This window comes from Lampetra fluviatilis, chromosome 2 (genome assembly GCF_964198595.1).
Source record: "Lampetra fluviatilis chromosome 2, kcLamFluv1.1, whole genome shotgun sequence".
NCBI classification, from domain to species: domain Eukaryota; kingdom Metazoa; phylum Chordata; class Hyperoartia; order Petromyzontiformes; family Petromyzontidae; genus Lampetra; species Lampetra fluviatilis.
The window spans coordinates 3,834,118-3,853,118 of NC_136276.1; the positions used below are offsets into that span (position 1 = coordinate 3,834,118).

Below are 19,001 nucleotides of genomic sequence, written 5' to 3' on the forward strand. Positions count from 1 at the left end.
TTAATGAAAAAAAACTGTATTGTATGTTGAGCTTCTTTCGCACCGTACGTAGGCATTGGTGCTTAATCGAAGGTGTTTATGTGTCACTGGTTAAAGACTAACGAGTGTGTTGAGATGCATTTGTATGCTAGACGCAATGTAAATGTAACGTTACGCTGTTTTACTACCTCGTATCCTCAGCACAAGGTACCGGTAACCACTATGTCTCGATCTCCCGTGTGAATCGACACAGATGTTCAAGCTAATAACACGGCTTTTATTATACCGTGCTGGAACGTGCGGTTGGATAGGGCAAGTGGGGTGTTGAGTCTCGCTCTTTGTTCGGCAAATGTTGACGTCTATTACTGTCCTGCAAAACATTTATAATGCAATGTGCGTTTTTGTTTTGTTCACGAAAAATACTTGTGAACGGGCTGAACAAAGAGCGGCGTTTAAACCTCAAAACAGCCTGCAATGTTAAGAAACAACCGAGTGGAGCGAAACAAAAAACTCCGCCTCTCATTCGCCGTCAATGCAATTCTTAGAAAGTAAAAACAAAAAGGGACGGAACAACTCGGAACCAAATGACGGCGGGGCCGCTAGCGGTTTGTTTCCCCTCTTGTGGCGGCGATTGTGGGGGGGGGACCTGTTCCCCGAAGACGCCCGTGAACAACTACATCCGGCTCGCCGCTCATAAATATCCAATAATGTTTCCTCTCAAACTCATGAATATTTAAATTCAACTAATTAATATTCATGTTGGCGTGGGGGGAGGAGCTTATATTAATATTCATGTATGTGGGAGGAGCGTATCTAGGCCAACGGCGCGTGCGATGGGCTTTGGTTGTGGGGCGTGTTTTGCCTGGGCGCGTGTGTGGGGGGAGTTTGTGGTGAGAGTAGGCGGGGTTTAACCTTTACGTGGGCGTGTCCTGAAGAAGTCTGACCAATGGGAGCGCGACTTGCGGGGGGGGGAGGGGGAGGAGCGAGTGGGGGGTGGCGCGCGAGCGAGTCGCCTGGCGCACGCGGCCCCCGAGGTCGTCAGTCGCGAGCGGCGCTCGCCGTCCTTGGTCTCACACCGTGCACGTGCGGCACATTTATTTTGTTTGTTTCGAAACGAAGCGTCACCCCCCCCCACCACCACCACCAGGCAAAACAACAATTACGACTGATTTTTGCACGGAAGGGACCGAGGCGAGAGAACGTTGTAAAGCAAAAACATTGGGCACTGCTGAAAAGATAAACAGGGGCTTGAAACGGCGTTTACCAAATCGCGAGGAGAACAATCGCAGCGGCGACGGCGCGAGTGAAGAAGGCGGCGCTTTGTGTTGAAATCTGCACGCGGTTGCGGGAAGGGGGGGGGGACGACGACTCCGTTAAGCCACAAAGCTGCCGTCGCTACTACTACTGCTGTTCGAAGTTGTTTATTTGTAATTGTTTTTTTGTCATTTCACAATTTTTTCGCATTTGCAGTGCTCAATTTGAATTAGATTTTTTTTACAAACGCTTGTGGATCGGAAACCCGCTGGGCACAACAATCGGTCTTACAGGGACGGCCAAAGTGCACGGCTGCCCGGGCAGGAGGGAAAGGGCAGCAGCAGCAGTCTCTGTGGGGGTCCAAGCCCCCCTGCTGCTGCTTCCAGCTGCTTCAGCCTCTTGGTGCTTACTGCCCTGCTGCCGTCAGCTGCTGTCTGGCTGCTGCTACCTAGTGGCGTGCTGAGTGGTGCCTGCTGCTGTTGCTGCTGGGTTCCAGGGTGGTCCCTGGTGCCGCTGTTGCTCCTTGCTGCTGCTGGTTCCTCCTCGGACCATGATGTCGCAGGGCCCCCAGAGGACACGCCGAGGCGGCGGCGTGGTGGCCCCAGCCGGTGGCACCTGCTCGCCCACCCCGCCAGGCGCGGGTGGCCCGAGCCGGCCGCAGCCCCTGCGAGCCACGGTGCCCTTCCAGCTGAAGCACGGCTCGCCGACCCGCGGCACCGCGCACCCCTCCTCGACGACGCCGGCTGCGTCGTCGTCGTCGTCCGCCTCTTCGCCCGCAGCTTCGGCTCCGTCCCCGGCTCAGCCCCAGCAGCCTCCTCCTCCGTCCCCCGCACTGTCTCCGGCTGCCTCCGTGGCGGCGGCTGCGGCTGCGTCGTCGCCGACCCCCCCGTCAGGGTCGGTTTCCTTGGCGTGGGGGGCCGCCGAGCATGGGCGGCTGAGGCCCCGGCGTTCGCCAGAGCACAGGGACTCTCCTGAGAGGCGCAGTCCCAGCTCCCCCGTGTGTAAAGGTAGGCTGGCGAGGAGCGGCGGGCGGGTTGGAAGTGTGTTCGTGCCACCCCCACATGCTCCCACCAGCAAGTTGCACAGACGTAAGCAGCATCACCCGCAAGCCCAGACAGGACAACCAATTTGGCCCCGCGTGTGTCTGTGTGTGTTGGGGAGGAGGAGGGGGGTGGGGGAAGAGCTTTGTAGCACATCGGATTCGTCCAGTATAAATATGCTGAGGACATAGCGCCACTACCAACTTATATCATCGATCCGCCAGCCGGCACCGACTCCCAACTCTTATCTCTATCGACCACTAAGCGAACCCGCACGCTACCACCTCCCCGACTCACAAAAACACGAATTCCATCGACTCCACGCAACAAGCACAACCATAAACAATCGCCCCCAAAACCGCAACCTTCGCAACGCCACCCCCAAACCCAACAACCCCATTTACCAACCTCAAACCCAGACGCGCGCATCAACAAAATCAGCACCGACGACGACGGCTGTCGTCGCTTCTTGCCCCCGCGTGTAAGTGTTTGGTGTGAAAGATATACTCTACTGTATACACACGTGTGTTACAAACATGCACGGGTTATGCACGAAGGTACGGGGAAAAAACACCAAACGTGGTTGTTTTATAGACGTTTGCGCGGCACAGGTTGTAAGCACCCTAGGTATTGCATAGTATACGCATTTACTGTGTGTGTGTAGTCGTGCATGGTGAAAGTTAATTTAAACGCGTGCACAACTCGGCATTCGTTCATGCACACGCACAATTTAAGAGGCGGGCGTACGTGGCACTGATGAATAACGTAGGCACATAACGGAAATGCTGCCCTGCGTTGGGGATAATGTGCATGCGTAATACACACACACACAGCACGTACCACTGATGCCCGCCCGCGCCAGCCGTACGTGCACTACGGTATTGTGTGTAACACGAACACCTCTACATGCGTACAGAGACAAAGACCACCCCCCCCATCCCGTGTAGCTTTGACAGACTTTTGGGGCAAGTGTTGTTAGCGAGCAGCAATCATCTATTAAAGGCCGGCACGGCACACGAGGGCGGTGGGTGGTCAGAACCACTCCCGGCCGCCTTTGTCTCCCCGTGTGGCGATGTTTACACGTCGCACAAGGTACTCGTTTGTGGCTGGGTCGACCTAGGGGAGGCCCATGACCGGTTCAGATAATCGTCACTCACGTTCGGTGGCCGTGAACGGGAATCGAACTCGGGTGGTCGGGTTCGTAGCGCGGCGCGATAATCTCTACACGACGGTACGCATATACACCACCACATGGTAACACGAACATGCACATGCCTGCATGTACACGCGTTAAAAACCAGGCGGAGTTGTCGGGGGGTAGTAGAGGGGGTCTCCATCGCGTTCCCGTCCCCCAATAGTGCCAATTGCCGGCAGCGTGAGCAGCTGGCTCTGGTCCCAGGTAGCCCAGGTGTTTAAGAGGAGCAAGGGGGGGGGCCGTCGGGGTCGGGAATGGGGGTTGTTGCTATTTGCTTGGGGGTTTCGGTCGAGGCGACGACGTGCTTTGGGTTCGGTGCTGTTTTCGGATGGGGGTTGGTGGTGGTGGGGCTGGTGGCTGTTGCTGAATGAATGAAGACGTGTAAGTTAAATGGGCACCCCGTGTTATCTCTGAAACTGAGCCTTGCCAATTAGGACGTCGGGCATTGTGTGTGTGTGCTCCTCTTCACTGGCGTGGTGCAGGCCACGGCGTGCCGGCATTCACAGGTGCTCGCTAACAAGCACTTGCCCCAAACAGCCTGTGTAGGATATACGGGGAGGGGGTTCTTTGTCTTTATCTTCTTCACATGTCCCTACCGTTCAGCCCCAGCCTTGGAAGCCAAAAGGGCTCTGTTTTTGTTACGCCCAAGCCCCCCCCCCCCCCGTCTTTTTTAAAGCGCCCCTCTGCCTAATATCGCACTTAGAGACTGCTGCTGCTGCTGCTGCGACTGTCGATCTCACGCATTGTGCTAGTTACCTGCCCCCAACCGCAATGTCTTACCCGCAGCATGTTGTGTAGGCAAGCGGGCTCCTTCTTGTGAAACATATTGCAATAGTTGTTTTTCGGTCGACGAAAGATCGGATCGTACAAATCAATGGGTGAAGAACGTCTGTGAGTGTAGTTCACTGTAAATGCAGCACACGCAGACATGTGTGTGTGTTTCACTCGGTTTTCGGGCAAATAATTAACAGCTCTTAACTGTTAATTGAAGGCGGCCTCATATCATAGAGGTTGTTTGACCATATTTTACCACACTGCTCAGTACGGTACAGGTTGGTGAAGTTGGGGATCTGCTGTTTCAAGATATCACTCCCCAATTTAAAATCAGCCGCGGCGGCGGATGTGTCCACCACTGCACCACCACTCGACCCTTGTTCAGTATTATTATTTTATTAACAGCAAGCGTGGTTTATTTAAGCCAGGTGATAGGCCTCAGATATTCTGCAAGTTGCTTGCCTTTTTCTGTAGCTTGTCACTTTTTGTGAGAGCGTCTTTCAATCTGCCCTACTCGTGTGTGTATGAGTGGCACCGTCACATTACCGTAATGTTGGCACGGTGACGTGAAAATAAACAAGTGGATTAAACAAGAGGTAAAAAAAGATACCTCGCATTCTATACAGCAAAAGCAGCATTTTATTTTCAGAAGGAAGGAACTCAAAGCACAACCCCCCCTGTCAGTGATTGCAATCAGCTGCAAACCAGCAGTGTTGGTGTGTGTGTTAATGGCGAGCTGTGGATATTGCAAAATCGCTGCAAGCGTGTGGTGGTGGGGTGGGTGCAAGTTCATCTTCAGTGGACGGCTGCCAAATCGTGAAAGGGGGTTTGCTTAACGTGTGTGCCCTTGCCGATGTGTCTTTAACAGGAGGAGTTCATGACGAAATGTGACATGAAACGAAGTTACTTTTCTTATACCCAAGAGTTTTCAACAAACATATAATTTGGGTACACGTATTTTTTGGGGTGTTTTTTTATCAATTGTAAAAAAAAAGTTGACCAAGTTATCAAAATAGTGATCCCTGCTATTAAAACAAATAAAAATAAAAATAAATATCCTTTCCTAGACTGTTAAATATATTAGTATTTTTAATCTGTTATAACAATCTCTAATTCCACACGTTTGGAATGTTGCATTGAAGAGTGTGATCTTAATTGATCTGCTAATCATTAACGTCTGCATCTGTGAGAGGGGATTCGTGTAATATTTGGACAATATATTTAAAATAAATTGCAGATGTGGGCATTTTTGCACATTATTCTGGACATTTGTGCAACCTATGCCGTGGTGGCGAGATGTTAACTACCTCGCTTGGTACACAGGAGGGCGTGGGTTCGATCTTGACCCAGACATCTGCTGTATATTTGGAGTTTGCATGTCTCTCCCCGTGGTCGCGTGGATTTTTCTCCGGTTTAGAGTATTTGGTTGCTATACATTTCCACTTGATAAGCCACTTTGTTGAGCTATCATTTGTGGCTAGTTCGCTTCTGAAAAAGAGCAATATAGCTCAGTCGGCTTTACCTGATAAAATAAAAAATAGTTTGGCGTTTTATAGACTGATTTCTCACAGCTGGAAAGTTATCGGAATATCGACAGTATGTAATTGTTTTTTACTTCTAAAGTTTACATTAAATGAAGCATTCCACGTTTCCCTCAAACACGTGGAACATTGCAACTGAGCAGTTAGAACATTGTGGTCTCATGAATTACTTTATACAGTTGTCATTGTTGGAAGATAAATCTATAAGATAATTGTTGAAAGTTCTACATTGCTTATGTAAAAGCTTTCCTGATTTCAGAACCTTCAGTTTCTCATAATTAAATATTGCAATTTAGAACTTTATATTTTTCAAATTAGTATATTTGTATTGCTCTCCTTCATAACTACTCTTGTGATTTGCTTTTGACTCAATTTCAGTTTCATTTATTTGGTACAGCCCTGTGAGCCATTCGGCTCTTGAATTGGGTGCAACCGCAACAAACAAAAACAAAAACATGAACAAGAAAACATCTTAAAGTGACTATGTACTAAGTGCAAACAGATCATCCAAGAGAAGACAGCAAAATATTGCAAAAAAAAGCACCGTGTACACCAACGCTGTGTGCAAAAATCGCAGTGGGATGCAAGTCAAACAACAACAACAACCACAAGACAACATTAAGGCCATCAGTCTAACTCCGTCTACAACAAACAAACATGGCCAAACCAAAAAAAGTTTTCGATATCACCAAAATGAAGCAATGAAGTCTTATCTCACCGACTGTAATACTGTATAAATACAGTATACATGTCCAAGCTGGAATATAACATTTCTGTCAACTAAATAAAAGCAATTGGTAGCTATAAAGCAATATAAGAGTTGCCATTAATAGTCCAATGTGTTTAAATTTGCAAAGACTATATATCAGGTTAAGTTGAGGAAACCTACATTTGCTGCAAATTATACAGCATGTTTTTCTAAAGTGCATTCCTTCCTCCATTGTGTGAAAGCAAATGGCCCCATGTTTAAAGGAGTCACAACACACCATCTTTAAACAATTGATGTATTGAGTGAAGTAACAGTTGGAAGTGCGCGAATTTTCCCTCAGGCAGGGAGAACCCGCAGATGAAAGTTGTTGAGGAGTGTTAGCCTGCTGCTGCTGCTGCTACTCCTGCTGGGGCCAAGGCTTTTGTGGTATCCTGGAAGCCATTTTGCTTCCAACATCAATGATTCATGCAAATAATTTGGATTATAGCACGAAGAATATGGGATATCTAAAACTGTATTGCAGTAGTCACATTGTTCTGCTTTCACTAATGGTTGCCGTACCTATTTTTTGTAATAAAAAAAAATCATTTTCATTTGATATGCCGAGTACAATAACACATTTACATCCACGTTAAAATGCATCGGGGTCATGATTGCACAGTCGTGTGTGTGATTAGATGTTCTAGGCCTGGTGTGTTTAAAAAAATATATACAAATAACATGGTACAGTTTATTTGGTATGAGAAATGCAATGAAGGAATTGAATATTTTGGCCTATTTGCCCCTCTTGTAGAGAAAGTGCAAGCCTGCCATTGTTAGTCACCTGTAGGGAACCGCATGTGGTAATGTGATCATATTTTGTCATTAAGTTGTATTAGCACTTGGCTTTATTTCGGCAGTTTTATTGCAGAACTGGGGGGGTGGAGTGGTGGCACAGTGGTTAATGCCTTGTGCTATGAATGCAGCGACCTCAGTTTAATTCCTGGCCACAGCTGACATGAGTGGCAACTGATATCTCAACCTGTCCTGTGCCGCCCTCTTTACCGACCCACCCTGACCAGCATGGTGAAGTGTGATCAAACCACACCCATGTTCAAAGGCTGTGGGAAGGCCTTCATCCAGCAATGGATTAATGAAGAGCTGTACATTACATGGCAGGACTTATTTTAAACGTGCAAAACTGTGATGAGAATAAAAGAAAAATGGAAATTCAATACCTTTCAAGTTTTTTTTAATGCAAGTGCAGCGATCCATTCGATTGAACACCACATGATAATGCGTTCCATTTTGTATTTTCTTTTTACAGTTGAAAAGAACAAGTTTCAGCACGCGCCTTCGCACATTCGACGTACATCCTCACTGGACACCATCACAGGTCCCTACCTCACAGGACAGTGGCCACGTGAGCTGCCTGGAAGGGGCTCTCCTTGCATGCGCGACAAGTCCACACAGGTGAGTCTCCATCGCCTGCCAGCCGTCACGCTCCCCCCTCTCCCAACTCCTCAAAGCTCTTTTAGCACCATTAAGACCTTTGAAGATCTTTTAAGACCGTGTCTATTGAGAGCAAATCTAAAAATGGTCGCATTGCAGAATTTAACTATATATTTTTAGTCAGTTTCACTTACGTTTGTAGACTTTGAAAAGTTATTTTTATGGCTGGATTATGACAACTATTTTTAAGGGGTCGAAAAGTTACTGATTTTCTGTGCCTTTGAAATAGTACATCCGTTCTTCCTTGGATGCTTCCCATGCTTTGAGAAAAAACTAAAACATTTACAGGAATCAGTATGAAGCTTGCTACACAGTTTACCAAAAACATTGACATGTTTGGGAAAGATTGTCAACAAAATACGAATAAAGAAATCAGTTTAAGAAAAACTTAAGGTTCTGGTGGGTGCCAACATGATTAGTGTGCATGCATGCAACGCATGCTTGTGACTATAAGCACATGTGCATGTGGGGTAAGCTTATTTGCCGAGCCAATAGAGCACAAGACATCTTCTGCCCGGAATGCAGTTTTGTAATCACTCACTTTTAACACGATGCAATATTTCAGTTTTTATATGCATGTGTGTATCTAGGGAATTATCCCCTTCTCACATCGCTGGTTCCAGCAATGTCCCAGTGTAATTATTTAAAAAAAGGTTTGATTCCTTCATATAAAGTCTACACTTTATACACTATGTAGCAATGGTGAAATCAAGAAGGCGTTCTGTTCCTTACCTAGTTTTTCCTCACAAGTTGCTAGAACTGCTCGTGGTAAATGGTCACGGGTAACGACGGACTGGCTGTGAAGGGATAGAACGTGTTCGAGAGGACATCTGCTGAGGAGGTGGAGCGATTCGTCTTTCGTATGGCGGATGTAAATGCAGAGCATCAGCTACAATTTCGCATTCAGGTTGTCAAGCCAGACAACCGCATCAGGAGCAGCGGAGTGCATCGCTGTGATGTCTCCTTCATATTTGTGGATCGGGGCATTGCATCGTTTTATGTTGTATGGTCTGTTTTAGATGACCACAGTCGTGCGCAGGAGAATTTTAAATTTTTCATTTGTGCATCAGGTTTTCGCATCTGCCATGGTTTGTGCAGATGCGGTTTAGGGGGGACCATGAGTTTCATGGAAGATCAAAACCAGAGATATTCTGTGTTTGGTCTTTCCCCAAGGTATTTTGTGAGTTCTTTTGAACTCCATTCAGATTTCCATGCTTCATCGGGGTTAAATTGGTATTGTTTAAGGTTAGGCGTATGGGTCCAAAATGTGGAGCATTGAGATCAGCTGATGTACAGATGCTGGATGTATTATTTCATCACAGGATCGTGAGAGATAGCGGTGGCTTGGGAAGCCTTCATCCAGGAAAAAATGTATTATGGCTGGTGATGCATTTGTGTGGCTCTGTGTATTTGCATGGTGAGTGGTGGCACAGTGGTTAGCTTGCTGCGCTACGAACCCAGCGACCCGAGTTTGATACCCGCTCACGGCCAACAGCGCTGACGGTTATCTTAACTGGTTCTGGGCCTTCCCTTGGTCGACTCAGCCTCATGAGGACCTGTGTGCGATGTGAAAACATCACCACTGGGGAGACAAAGGCGGCCAGGCGTGGTGCCGGCCACGCACCCCCTTGTATACCGTGTTGGTCTTCATAGGTGCTACTTGCTTAACAGCACTTGCTCCAACAGCCTGTCAAGGCTGTAAGGGGGATCTTTGTCTTTGTTTACATGTATCTGCACGCAGGTATTTGTGCTATTGACGTCGCTTGTTACAGTTTATGAACATCTCGCAAAATTGTTCATGTATCCTCATGTACAAATTTATTCGGATAGTAGGATAGAGCCTAGGAATCTCCCAACAAAATTTAGCCTTTCCTTAATTAACTGTTACCAGTTACATAGTTTCAGTTTTATTTGCACAAGTTGGACTACGTTCAGAATGTGGTGCTTTTATTTTGAAATGTAACCCTTGCAAATAACAAGCAGTCAATATTTCCTCTGAACCTTATTTGAGAATGAGTCTACTGACTCATGTTTGCAATGATCATTGTATCAGGTGTCATGCTTGTAAGCGTCACCTTCACATGTAAAATACTTTAATACCTGGATGGTTGTGAAGGTCAATACCGAGGAACAGTATTAAGGCCCTGAACCCACTTGCTCAAGTGCAGAGCATTGGTGCGGTGTGACAAGTATCTTCAAAGCATTGTGTCTTGGCTTAATACAAGACAGCATTACATTTCGTTAGAAAACCATGTTACAAAGAAGTGGAAATGTTGTTTTCAGTTGCTTCACAAATACATTTCTGGTGGTGTTTATAGATTATATTTACAAGTCCCCACAACATTATGTGAAGCCTTGTCAAGACCTAATTTTACACAAAACAATCCTATCAGGTTCACATATCCACATTAACAATTAGCATCTTCTTGGTTTTTTCGGTAAAGTCACGTAGAAGGGAAGTAGTCGCGGCATCTCTTCAGAAAGGTGAGAGACTCGATTAGCTGAGCCTTCTTATCACGGAGCCTGTTGAAGGATCTCAAAGTTATGTGGAATCCCTCCCCGTAGAGGCAGTTAAATTTCGATTTAAAGCTTTCGTGACTACAGGGATTCATCTTCTTGGTTTTTTCGGTAAAGTCACTTCTACGTGACTTTACCAAAAAAACCAAGTCACTTCTACGTGACTTTACCGAAAAAACCAAGAAGATGAATCCCTGCAGTCACGAAAGCTTCAAATCGAAATTTAACAATTAGCATGTTAATAGTATGTTAATAGTCATTTTTTAATGTATTTCCCGAGTAATTAGTAATGCACTCATTACTTTTTGTTTATGCACCAGTGCACTTTTTTTACATTTTCTTGCGGGGCTCCATATTGAGCCATTGTAAGTGAATTTATATTTCTATTGTTGTTAGCTTGTGCATGGTTATATATACGTATACATGATATTATATATACGGATACATTATATTTCTCTATCCCTATCTCTTCCAAACCACAATTCCCACCTGCACAATTTTGGAATCGAATTGCAAGCTATTGAGGTTTTCTGCAACGCTATCATATTTTAAATGCTCAAATGTTTGCAGTTTGACCTAACATGTCTCAATAAATGTCCTTCAATTGAAACGATATGACAGTGGTCGCACATGATCACGGTTGTAATCCATTGCGGTGCCCAGTTAAATAGCGTAAAAAAACAAAATAATATTTGTGATCACTACTACCTGAATGTATATACAGTAATTCAATTTGCACAACAGAAGTGTTAACCACTTCACTCGCTCTCTATCTGTTGAAGTATTTACTTCGATTTAAAGCTTTCGTGACTGCAGGGATTCATCTTCTTGTTGTAGTATTTGTCATTGTCATAAACAGTAATTACAGTACAGTATAACTTTAAGTCATTTGCGAGTGTAGTTGTGATTGGTATAATTATTTATCGTAAATTACAGTTACAATGTTGCTGCAGTCGTTAATTGGTATGAGTGGTTTTAATTAGAAATGGGCTGCCCAATTACTTAAGTAATCGGTTACTTTGCCGATTATTGGCTCGATTCCTCAACTGCTTGGAACGCATTCCTGCGGAGGGAGCTGGTAGGAACGTTGGGTTGCTCGGTCAACGGCGGCGTGGTGTATTCCGCAAATATGCCCGACTGTGAGGGCGGACACAAGCCGGCGTGAGTAGGTTTAACGTTGAGTTTTATAAGGGCGCCATGGGGTGACCAGCCCCTCCCCACCCAGCCCCTCCCCACCCTCCCCTCCCCACCCAGCCCCACCCTCCCCACCCAGCCCCTCTCCACCCAGCCCCACCCCTCCCATTTTTGGATGCACGACAGACGGATGGACACAATAAACCCCTGTGGGCAGGTGTAACCAGGAGGTTCCTACCATTATAACATGAAAATAGTTGGGTTAAAAAAATTGTCACCTGTTCCCCCCCCCCCCTCAAATGTGTGCCACGGGTTGGGATGTGATAGATGTCTTTGGTATTATCAGCCGCATGTGACTTCTCAGGGTTTTTTTTCCTGCCTTCGGGAGTAATTGATAACAAAATAAGTAGTGGATTCAAATTTTTAGTCGATTAATCATCGACTACTTGTTCGAGCTCTACCATTACTGTAATAAACTATAGTATATCTGCATTTGTTAATTGCTATAATAGTTTTAATAGTAATAATAATTGTATTGTCCTCGTTATTACTGTATTAAATTGAGATTACAGCAGTTAATTGTGATAGTAGCAAGTAAATAATAACGTTGACAACTTGATTAAGACGAAGAAAATTAATATGGTCACAAACCTTTTATTTAATAAACTGTTGGTCTCTACAAGTTTCTAAATTCACACCGCAACAATGCTCATGATCAGCATTGCAGTTAATTGCTGTTGTAATAATGATTTATTTTTGATAGGTTACCCCTCGAAGCGCTCTACACGTGATAAGTGACTTTAATCTTATCTTAAATATTTTAAAGGGCACTCTGCACTGGAAGCCATCTCGTTGCTGCACAAGGTGATGCAGCACCTGGCCTCTGAGCAGGCATTAATTTTCCAGTAGGAGGTGTTAATTGCGATGTGCAATTTTAATAGAGTAATTTGCGGGTAATTATCGATCTGTAACAAAATTATGATCATGATGACGGCACACAATGACCAACTAATTTCAAGCTGCTGTATGGAAACAATGGGAATATTCATTTTTATCGATAAAAGGCAGTTGGTCATAGGCAGGGTGTAACTACATAGTCTCGAGCAAGGACTTAAGCTGGGGCACTGAGTCGACACCACACATCACATCACGGGTGGTCTGAGTTTCAGACCCTTGGGGCAGCAGAGGGAAACGAACAAACTCCCACTGAGCGAATGTTGACTTGGAGAATCAACACAAAGCCTTGATTTCTGGAGTAGAGAGGGCATGTAGGAGAATTGAGTGAGATGAGAGGGGAGAGATTGGTAGGGGCGAGTCCATGGAGTATCTTGATGGGATTTTAGACCATTTGGAGCTTGGAGATCATGAGATATTTGTGGAGGCTATAGAGAGTTGCAATAGTTTATTCTGGATGTGATGAATGTGACAGTAATGTGACGAATAATCTATGTCTATAAAATAGCTATTTGCAGCGACTCCATTTTAATAACTGCGTCACACACAGTGTCCAAAGTCAACTTTAAAGCGACATTGAACATTATGATAGGGTCAAAAACGCCCCAAACCATCCTGTGGTGTAGCTGCCTTGTTACAACTATAAACGTGGCAAAATGTTTACTAATTGTGTTGTACATGCAGTTTTGTTATTCACCTGCAACAGATGTTGAAGCTCATTAAAACACTTTAGTTTCCTCTAATAAAAAATTCTAGTCGTAGATTTTGCATCTCTGTGCCATATATATTTATACCTAATGGTGGCTGAACCAATAATTCTTGGTCGCTCAGAACTATAGAGGGCTATGGTTTATTTGAACCTTTAAACGTCCTGAATCAAATTCCACACATCGAATATTGAGTTTGGCCTAACTTGACCACAGTAATATTCTTTGTACTAGATGCCCTTTGTTCTCTCGCGCTCTCTCTCGGTCCAGACTATATGGAAAGCGTGCAACTTGCTTTGGTAATCCATCTGATTGTCCTGGTTGCAACACAGCATAAAGTAAAAAGGATGTGTAGAAAAAAGCCACCATATGGTATAATAGGCATTGCCCACTTGCTTTCTTGTTAATTAAAAGCAATAGAAACTTGTTAAAACTTGAAAGGTTGCATTTAATTTCATGTTAACAGAAGCAATTAGGTTTTTTTTATCCAGACCACAGTCATTCATCAAAGTCTGGGCAAGCTGAAAGTACTTCTTCAAAGATAAAATTGAACAGTTTGCAACGTTTAGTCGTATACAGTATATACCATTTTCGTTCTCCGTGTTATTTCTAAACAATGCACATCTTCCAAGCAGTTTGCCGATGTTTTTGGGTAAAAAGTGAAATTATTTGTGATATACTTAATGTGCGTTTCATATCATCTACACAAAGCTTTAATTTCACCACTGATTAAATATGTAATTGTATTTTGATATAAGTTGCGTCTAACTTTTAAAACATTTTACTTTCTGCATCTTGCTCGACAATACATAAGTTGAACTCTTTAGATACACTGACTGTGAATAGCTGAAAGTATATGTTGCTTAAGGATTGTATAAATATATACAATAGAAAACATTTTCGTCACTGCTTAATTGGTTTTATCGAGCATTGTTATGTGTGCCTAGGCTTCAATTCGGAAGCCAAATGGAGAGATTCTGTGGAGATGTCTTACTGTGTCTCACTGTTGTTAGCAGTTGCTTTTAGTTGGGTCTTTAAGAGACCGTTGGAACATTTTTTATCAGTTTCAATTCTAAGTGGAATCCAAAACCTTGGAAAATACTTTCATATTCTTCAACACTAGTGGCCATGAAGCCCATTACACACCTGGAGTCAGCAAAATTTGTGCTAATTAACCTTGTTTGTGATTTGTCCCATGTCTATCCCCTTGTTGGTGCATTGCATATTTTGGTAGCCTTGTGTGGTGTTTTTTGAAGGCATGTTCTCTCTCAGCCATAATGCTTTTTTCCCAGATGATGTTGCCCTTTGTGCATACTGTTGACAGGCTTTGTAGCAGTACCCGCAGTTACTGTGGTTGTCATGAAAAGGCAAAACTAAAGGCATGACTTTTAAGCAACTGCCAAGGTACAAAACAGTGCCTGACTAAACTTGACATATAGGCACAGTGCACCCCAAGGCGTTTGATTTAACTTCCTATCACGCTATTAATGGTGAGTAGGTTTATTTTGTTTGTTATACATTTGCATCGCTTAAAAAGTGTACAATTTACACTTGATTCGATATGAAATGTCCCCTTTCTAAGATGCAATCATAATTAGGCTTGAATTCTTCATTAAAGCTTGTTGGGGGTGACCAAAACAATGTGAATTTAGTGACTGTTTACTGTGACCTGCAACTTTATGCATTCTTTGACAAAATGTAAATGTGTACATTTTTAAGGAGTAAGTTTTCACATAATGGAGATTATTTCGATAAGAATCTAGTTACAGTGACATTCTTTGGTAAACTGATGCTAAGAAGCTTTTGAAGGAACTTTCCAGATTAGCATTTGAAAGGAATAAAAATTACAGAATAAATCTCAGGCAAATATTAAATGTATCAAACTGCTGAGACACAGTTCTGGGTTGGCACATGCCATATTGTTTTAAAAACCAACTACTTGGCTTTTCATTTATAATATACCCTAGTTCACACTGCCTTTACCCGCTTGTACATTGATGTCACATGAATTGAGGTTTGGTCGGAAGGAAACTATTACTTTTTACATATAACTGTGCACATTTCTAAAATGGTAAACCACTTTTCAATGTTAAACTTAACCGAATATTTTTTTAAATCTGCACTAAAACAGAATTCAGTTTTTTGGCATGTGGACATGAGGGTGTCACCACTGCACAGCCGTGGAAAGTTTGGCACCAGTGCCAGGCACATGCCATTCACGCTGCCCGTGTGTTTGCTCTTCCCTTTCTTGGACTGTAAGAATTTTAAATGACTACGGCTTATTGGTATTCAAAGGTCTTGCATATGAAACGGATGCATCCAGTTTATAAAAGTGTGTGTTCATAAAATGCATGTTTATATAATCCGATTGCATTAACATGCATGATGAGCATACTTAAAGGATTCCGTGGTGAGTATTGTCCAGCACTCTGTTGAAAGCCCTGCGTCATTGATGGAATTTCTAGATTCCTAAGGCAGGAACCGTTCTCCTCAAAAGACAACCACTGCTGTCTTAATACAAAGTGGTACTAATTTTATCGACCTTAGAAAGGATATTGCCTTAAGTTTAACCCTGAACCAGCATTTGAACAGTGATTCTAAGTTGAGTGTTCTGCCCTCTGCACCACCTAACATATCAATAACATCTCTCCAAAACTTCACTGTGTTTTATGTCCTGTGTGTGTGTGCATATTTTATACTGGAATGCAAATCCAGGCACGCATTCTCAATGACCAACTCATTCATTGATTACAGTCTTTAAAACTTTTACACGTCGCTCTAATACATGCCTTTACAACTTTTACACGTCGCTCTAATACATGCCTTTATATGTGCAGAAGCGCACCGTGTAGGGTCTTGAAAAATATATAACTGCATGCATATGAAGGTAAATAGAGACACATTTGACTGCAAGGACTGAGTAAAGATCATTGTGAACTCGCCACTAATCGCTTCCCGTAGAAAGAGAAAATGACACGTATAATACGTTGATAATTATCAAATTGTACTGCAGTGTAGCAATGGGCTGCCAGTGAGAGAAAAAAGGTTTGTGACCATATGGACCGTTGCTTCGTCTTGTGCTGGCTGCTGGGCCCCTCTGTGCGTAAAGGCTCTTTTCCAAGCCTTACACTTCTATAATGCAATGCTTGTTGCTGTTGTTAAAAACCAAAAACATAATTCTCAATTACCGTTATATACCAAGCACTGGCATGTGTGCCTTTAAGATATGCAAAAGGGTTAAACGGATTGGGTTTTTAACGAATTTAGCTTTATTACATTGATGGACCCTCATCAGAACCGGTGTTATGTTAATGTGCATACACACTAGCTTTCATAAGTATAATATGGGCATGCAGGCATAGGCACTTGGTAAAAATATTTTCCTATGGGGCAGAAATGTTATTTTTAGTGGAAATATGTTTTTTTAAGTCATAATTTTTTTTACGTCCAAAAATTAGAGTGCAGAGTGGGCGGTAGATCGACATGTTTGTGTATGTGCATTTATGTTGAACTTCTTCCACACCGTACGTAGCCAACCGCGCTAATAGTAGGTGCGGGGGAAGGGCAACAAACGAGTTTTCAATCTAGTTTAAAAAGTGCATAGCTCCAGTGGCTTCCAAATATCGGAAGGAAGAGCAGTGACCGTCTTTGATGGCTAGCCAAAAAGCTGCTGCGAGGATGCCATGGCTAAGGGCACGGGTTCACCGATTGCATCAGTCGACCACGTGCTCCACTCCTGCCCTTGCCGCGTTTGGATTTGGGAGGTTCTGGTGTATTCGCTGGGTTCTTTGAGTGCAAGGTGGTAAACTGGTTTGAGGGCCAAGCTCTCACCGATGCATGCAGGTGTGATGATTGTCGATCTACGGTTGTGTCTTGGATACCGTGATGTGTGAATGCGTATTTTTGTATGTATGTATGTTGAACTTCTTTCGCACCGTACATAACCAAACGTGCGAATCGGAGGTGCGGGGGAAGGACAACAAACTAAACTCATGAAGCAGTTTTAAAGATTAGTGAACAGTCCTTGGCAAATTGTAATCCTGATTGCTTGAAGACGCCGCACGATTGCGGTACTGATTGATGGTGGGCGTATACCGTATTAATAATGACGATTTGTTTTTGATTGTGGCTCTTTATACACCTGAGTATCTCGGTGCGCTTTGCGTCACATCTCATCTCAAAACATTTGAAAGAGAACACCCAGTGGCAGTTATCCATGTTGGCACAAGGTGACTCGGCACCTACCCTGTAAGCGGACATTCGTCTGCCAGTTGGGGGCGATGGTTGCCAGGTGTAAATGTCCAATTGAGCAATTAGCGGATATGTAGTTTAAGTACTTCAGAGGAATTCTGTTTGCCATGAATGTGTACCCCATGATATGCACCGTTTGATCCAGTGAAAGCTTCACTGAACCGGTGGAAGAGTTCTCCCAATGTGTGCCATTTATCAGTTCTGTTTTTCACTGTCTCTGCTCATACAGAAATGCTTCGCCATGTGGCACAGCTGATCTTTGTGCAAACCCTTTCACATGGCGGCTGCTAAAACACCGCTGCTGGTGCTGACTTGGTATAAGCTCCATCTGGGCAAATACACTTTTTTATTATTCAGTTGAATCCCCTCTGACAAAATGGAGGCTCGTTTAATGTACTGGTGGCCAGCTTGTGTAGAGATTATACATGCAGTGTAAATGAGCACGCAGGTCTTTTGTGGGATGTTCACAGCCAACTAATCGAATTGTTTGATATTTTTCCTTGTCAAGCTCATTCATTCGCACAGCCACACCTACTGCAGGCAAACTCGGGCTTGCTCATCAATCGCCCTCGTATGCTTTGATAATTGAGAATTTGCCTTGGCCAGTGCTTTTATGAGCTCATTTTAAAATAATCCCACATGATTTTTAGTTTGATGTGTATAGACACGAAATAATAAAACCCATTTATTATGTTTAAGACATCGGTGTGTATTCACATCTTTTTTAAAAATTGCTAAATATGTGCAATTAAGGTAAGGATTCTATTTCTAAAATAGGGTTATTTTTGCGACTGTAATATTGTATGTATGCTGATTGCAATTGATCTGTAGTAGTCCATATCATACTAACTGTGAATAATTTAATCATTCTATTTGAAAATCAGTAAGTACATTTGAATCTTCTTGCCAATAATGCATACCTGTTTTTTATAACTTGCAGTGATTTAAAATAAATGTATTTGATGTCCTACCTTCAATTTGTTTTGCTTTCAAAGATCCAACTATTCCGTGCATCTATGTATGTACGTTGAACTTTCTTTCGCACCATACGTAGCCAACCATTCTAAATCGGTGGTGTGACATACAACATCTTTGTTCTATTTGAAGATTGTAATTTGCGGTTGCAGTAAAACAGCCAGATATTGCAGGGCCGAGGTGGCACGGGCCAAAAGAGATGTGGAATAAATCACGCAGATTTTCCGTGAAAACATTTCAATATGTACAGCATGAAAAGCCACATGCGTAGCTTGCAAAGTTTAGGCATTTCCTGTGTTATTTTACGACCTCGCTGGATATTTAGCTGGAATCCTGATAATTTGGCTTAAATTCAGGTGTTATTTTGTAAGAATGCCCATTTCAAATTAAATACACCTCCCACCCCCCGCCCCCCCGGCAGGTCTGTCCACAAGTGTTTTGTGCGCACTTTGCATTTAAAACAAGTCAGGGAGAGACTTC

General features: G+C 43.6%; 1 protein-coding gene across 2 annotated transcripts in view; it reads left to right on the top strand.

Annotated features, from left to right (window-relative positions):
• Positions 1-1,005: 1,005 nt before the first annotated feature.
• The window catches only part of LOC144939962 (glucocorticoid-induced transcript 1 protein-like), a 33,756-nt gene continuing 15,760 nt past the window's right edge, over positions 1,006-19,001 (top strand). The window contains exons 1-2 of one of the 2 annotated variants that reach the window (XM_078866744.1): positions 1,006-2,240; positions 7,799-7,944. In XM_078866744.1, coding sequence (XP_078722870.1) covers positions 1,784-2,240; positions 7,799-7,944 — 603 coding nt within the window. In that variant the 5' untranslated portion in view covers positions 1,006-1,783. The remainder of the gene's footprint in view (positions 2,241-7,798; positions 7,945-19,001) is intronic. The other variant, XM_078866742.1, reaches the window with a different exon arrangement.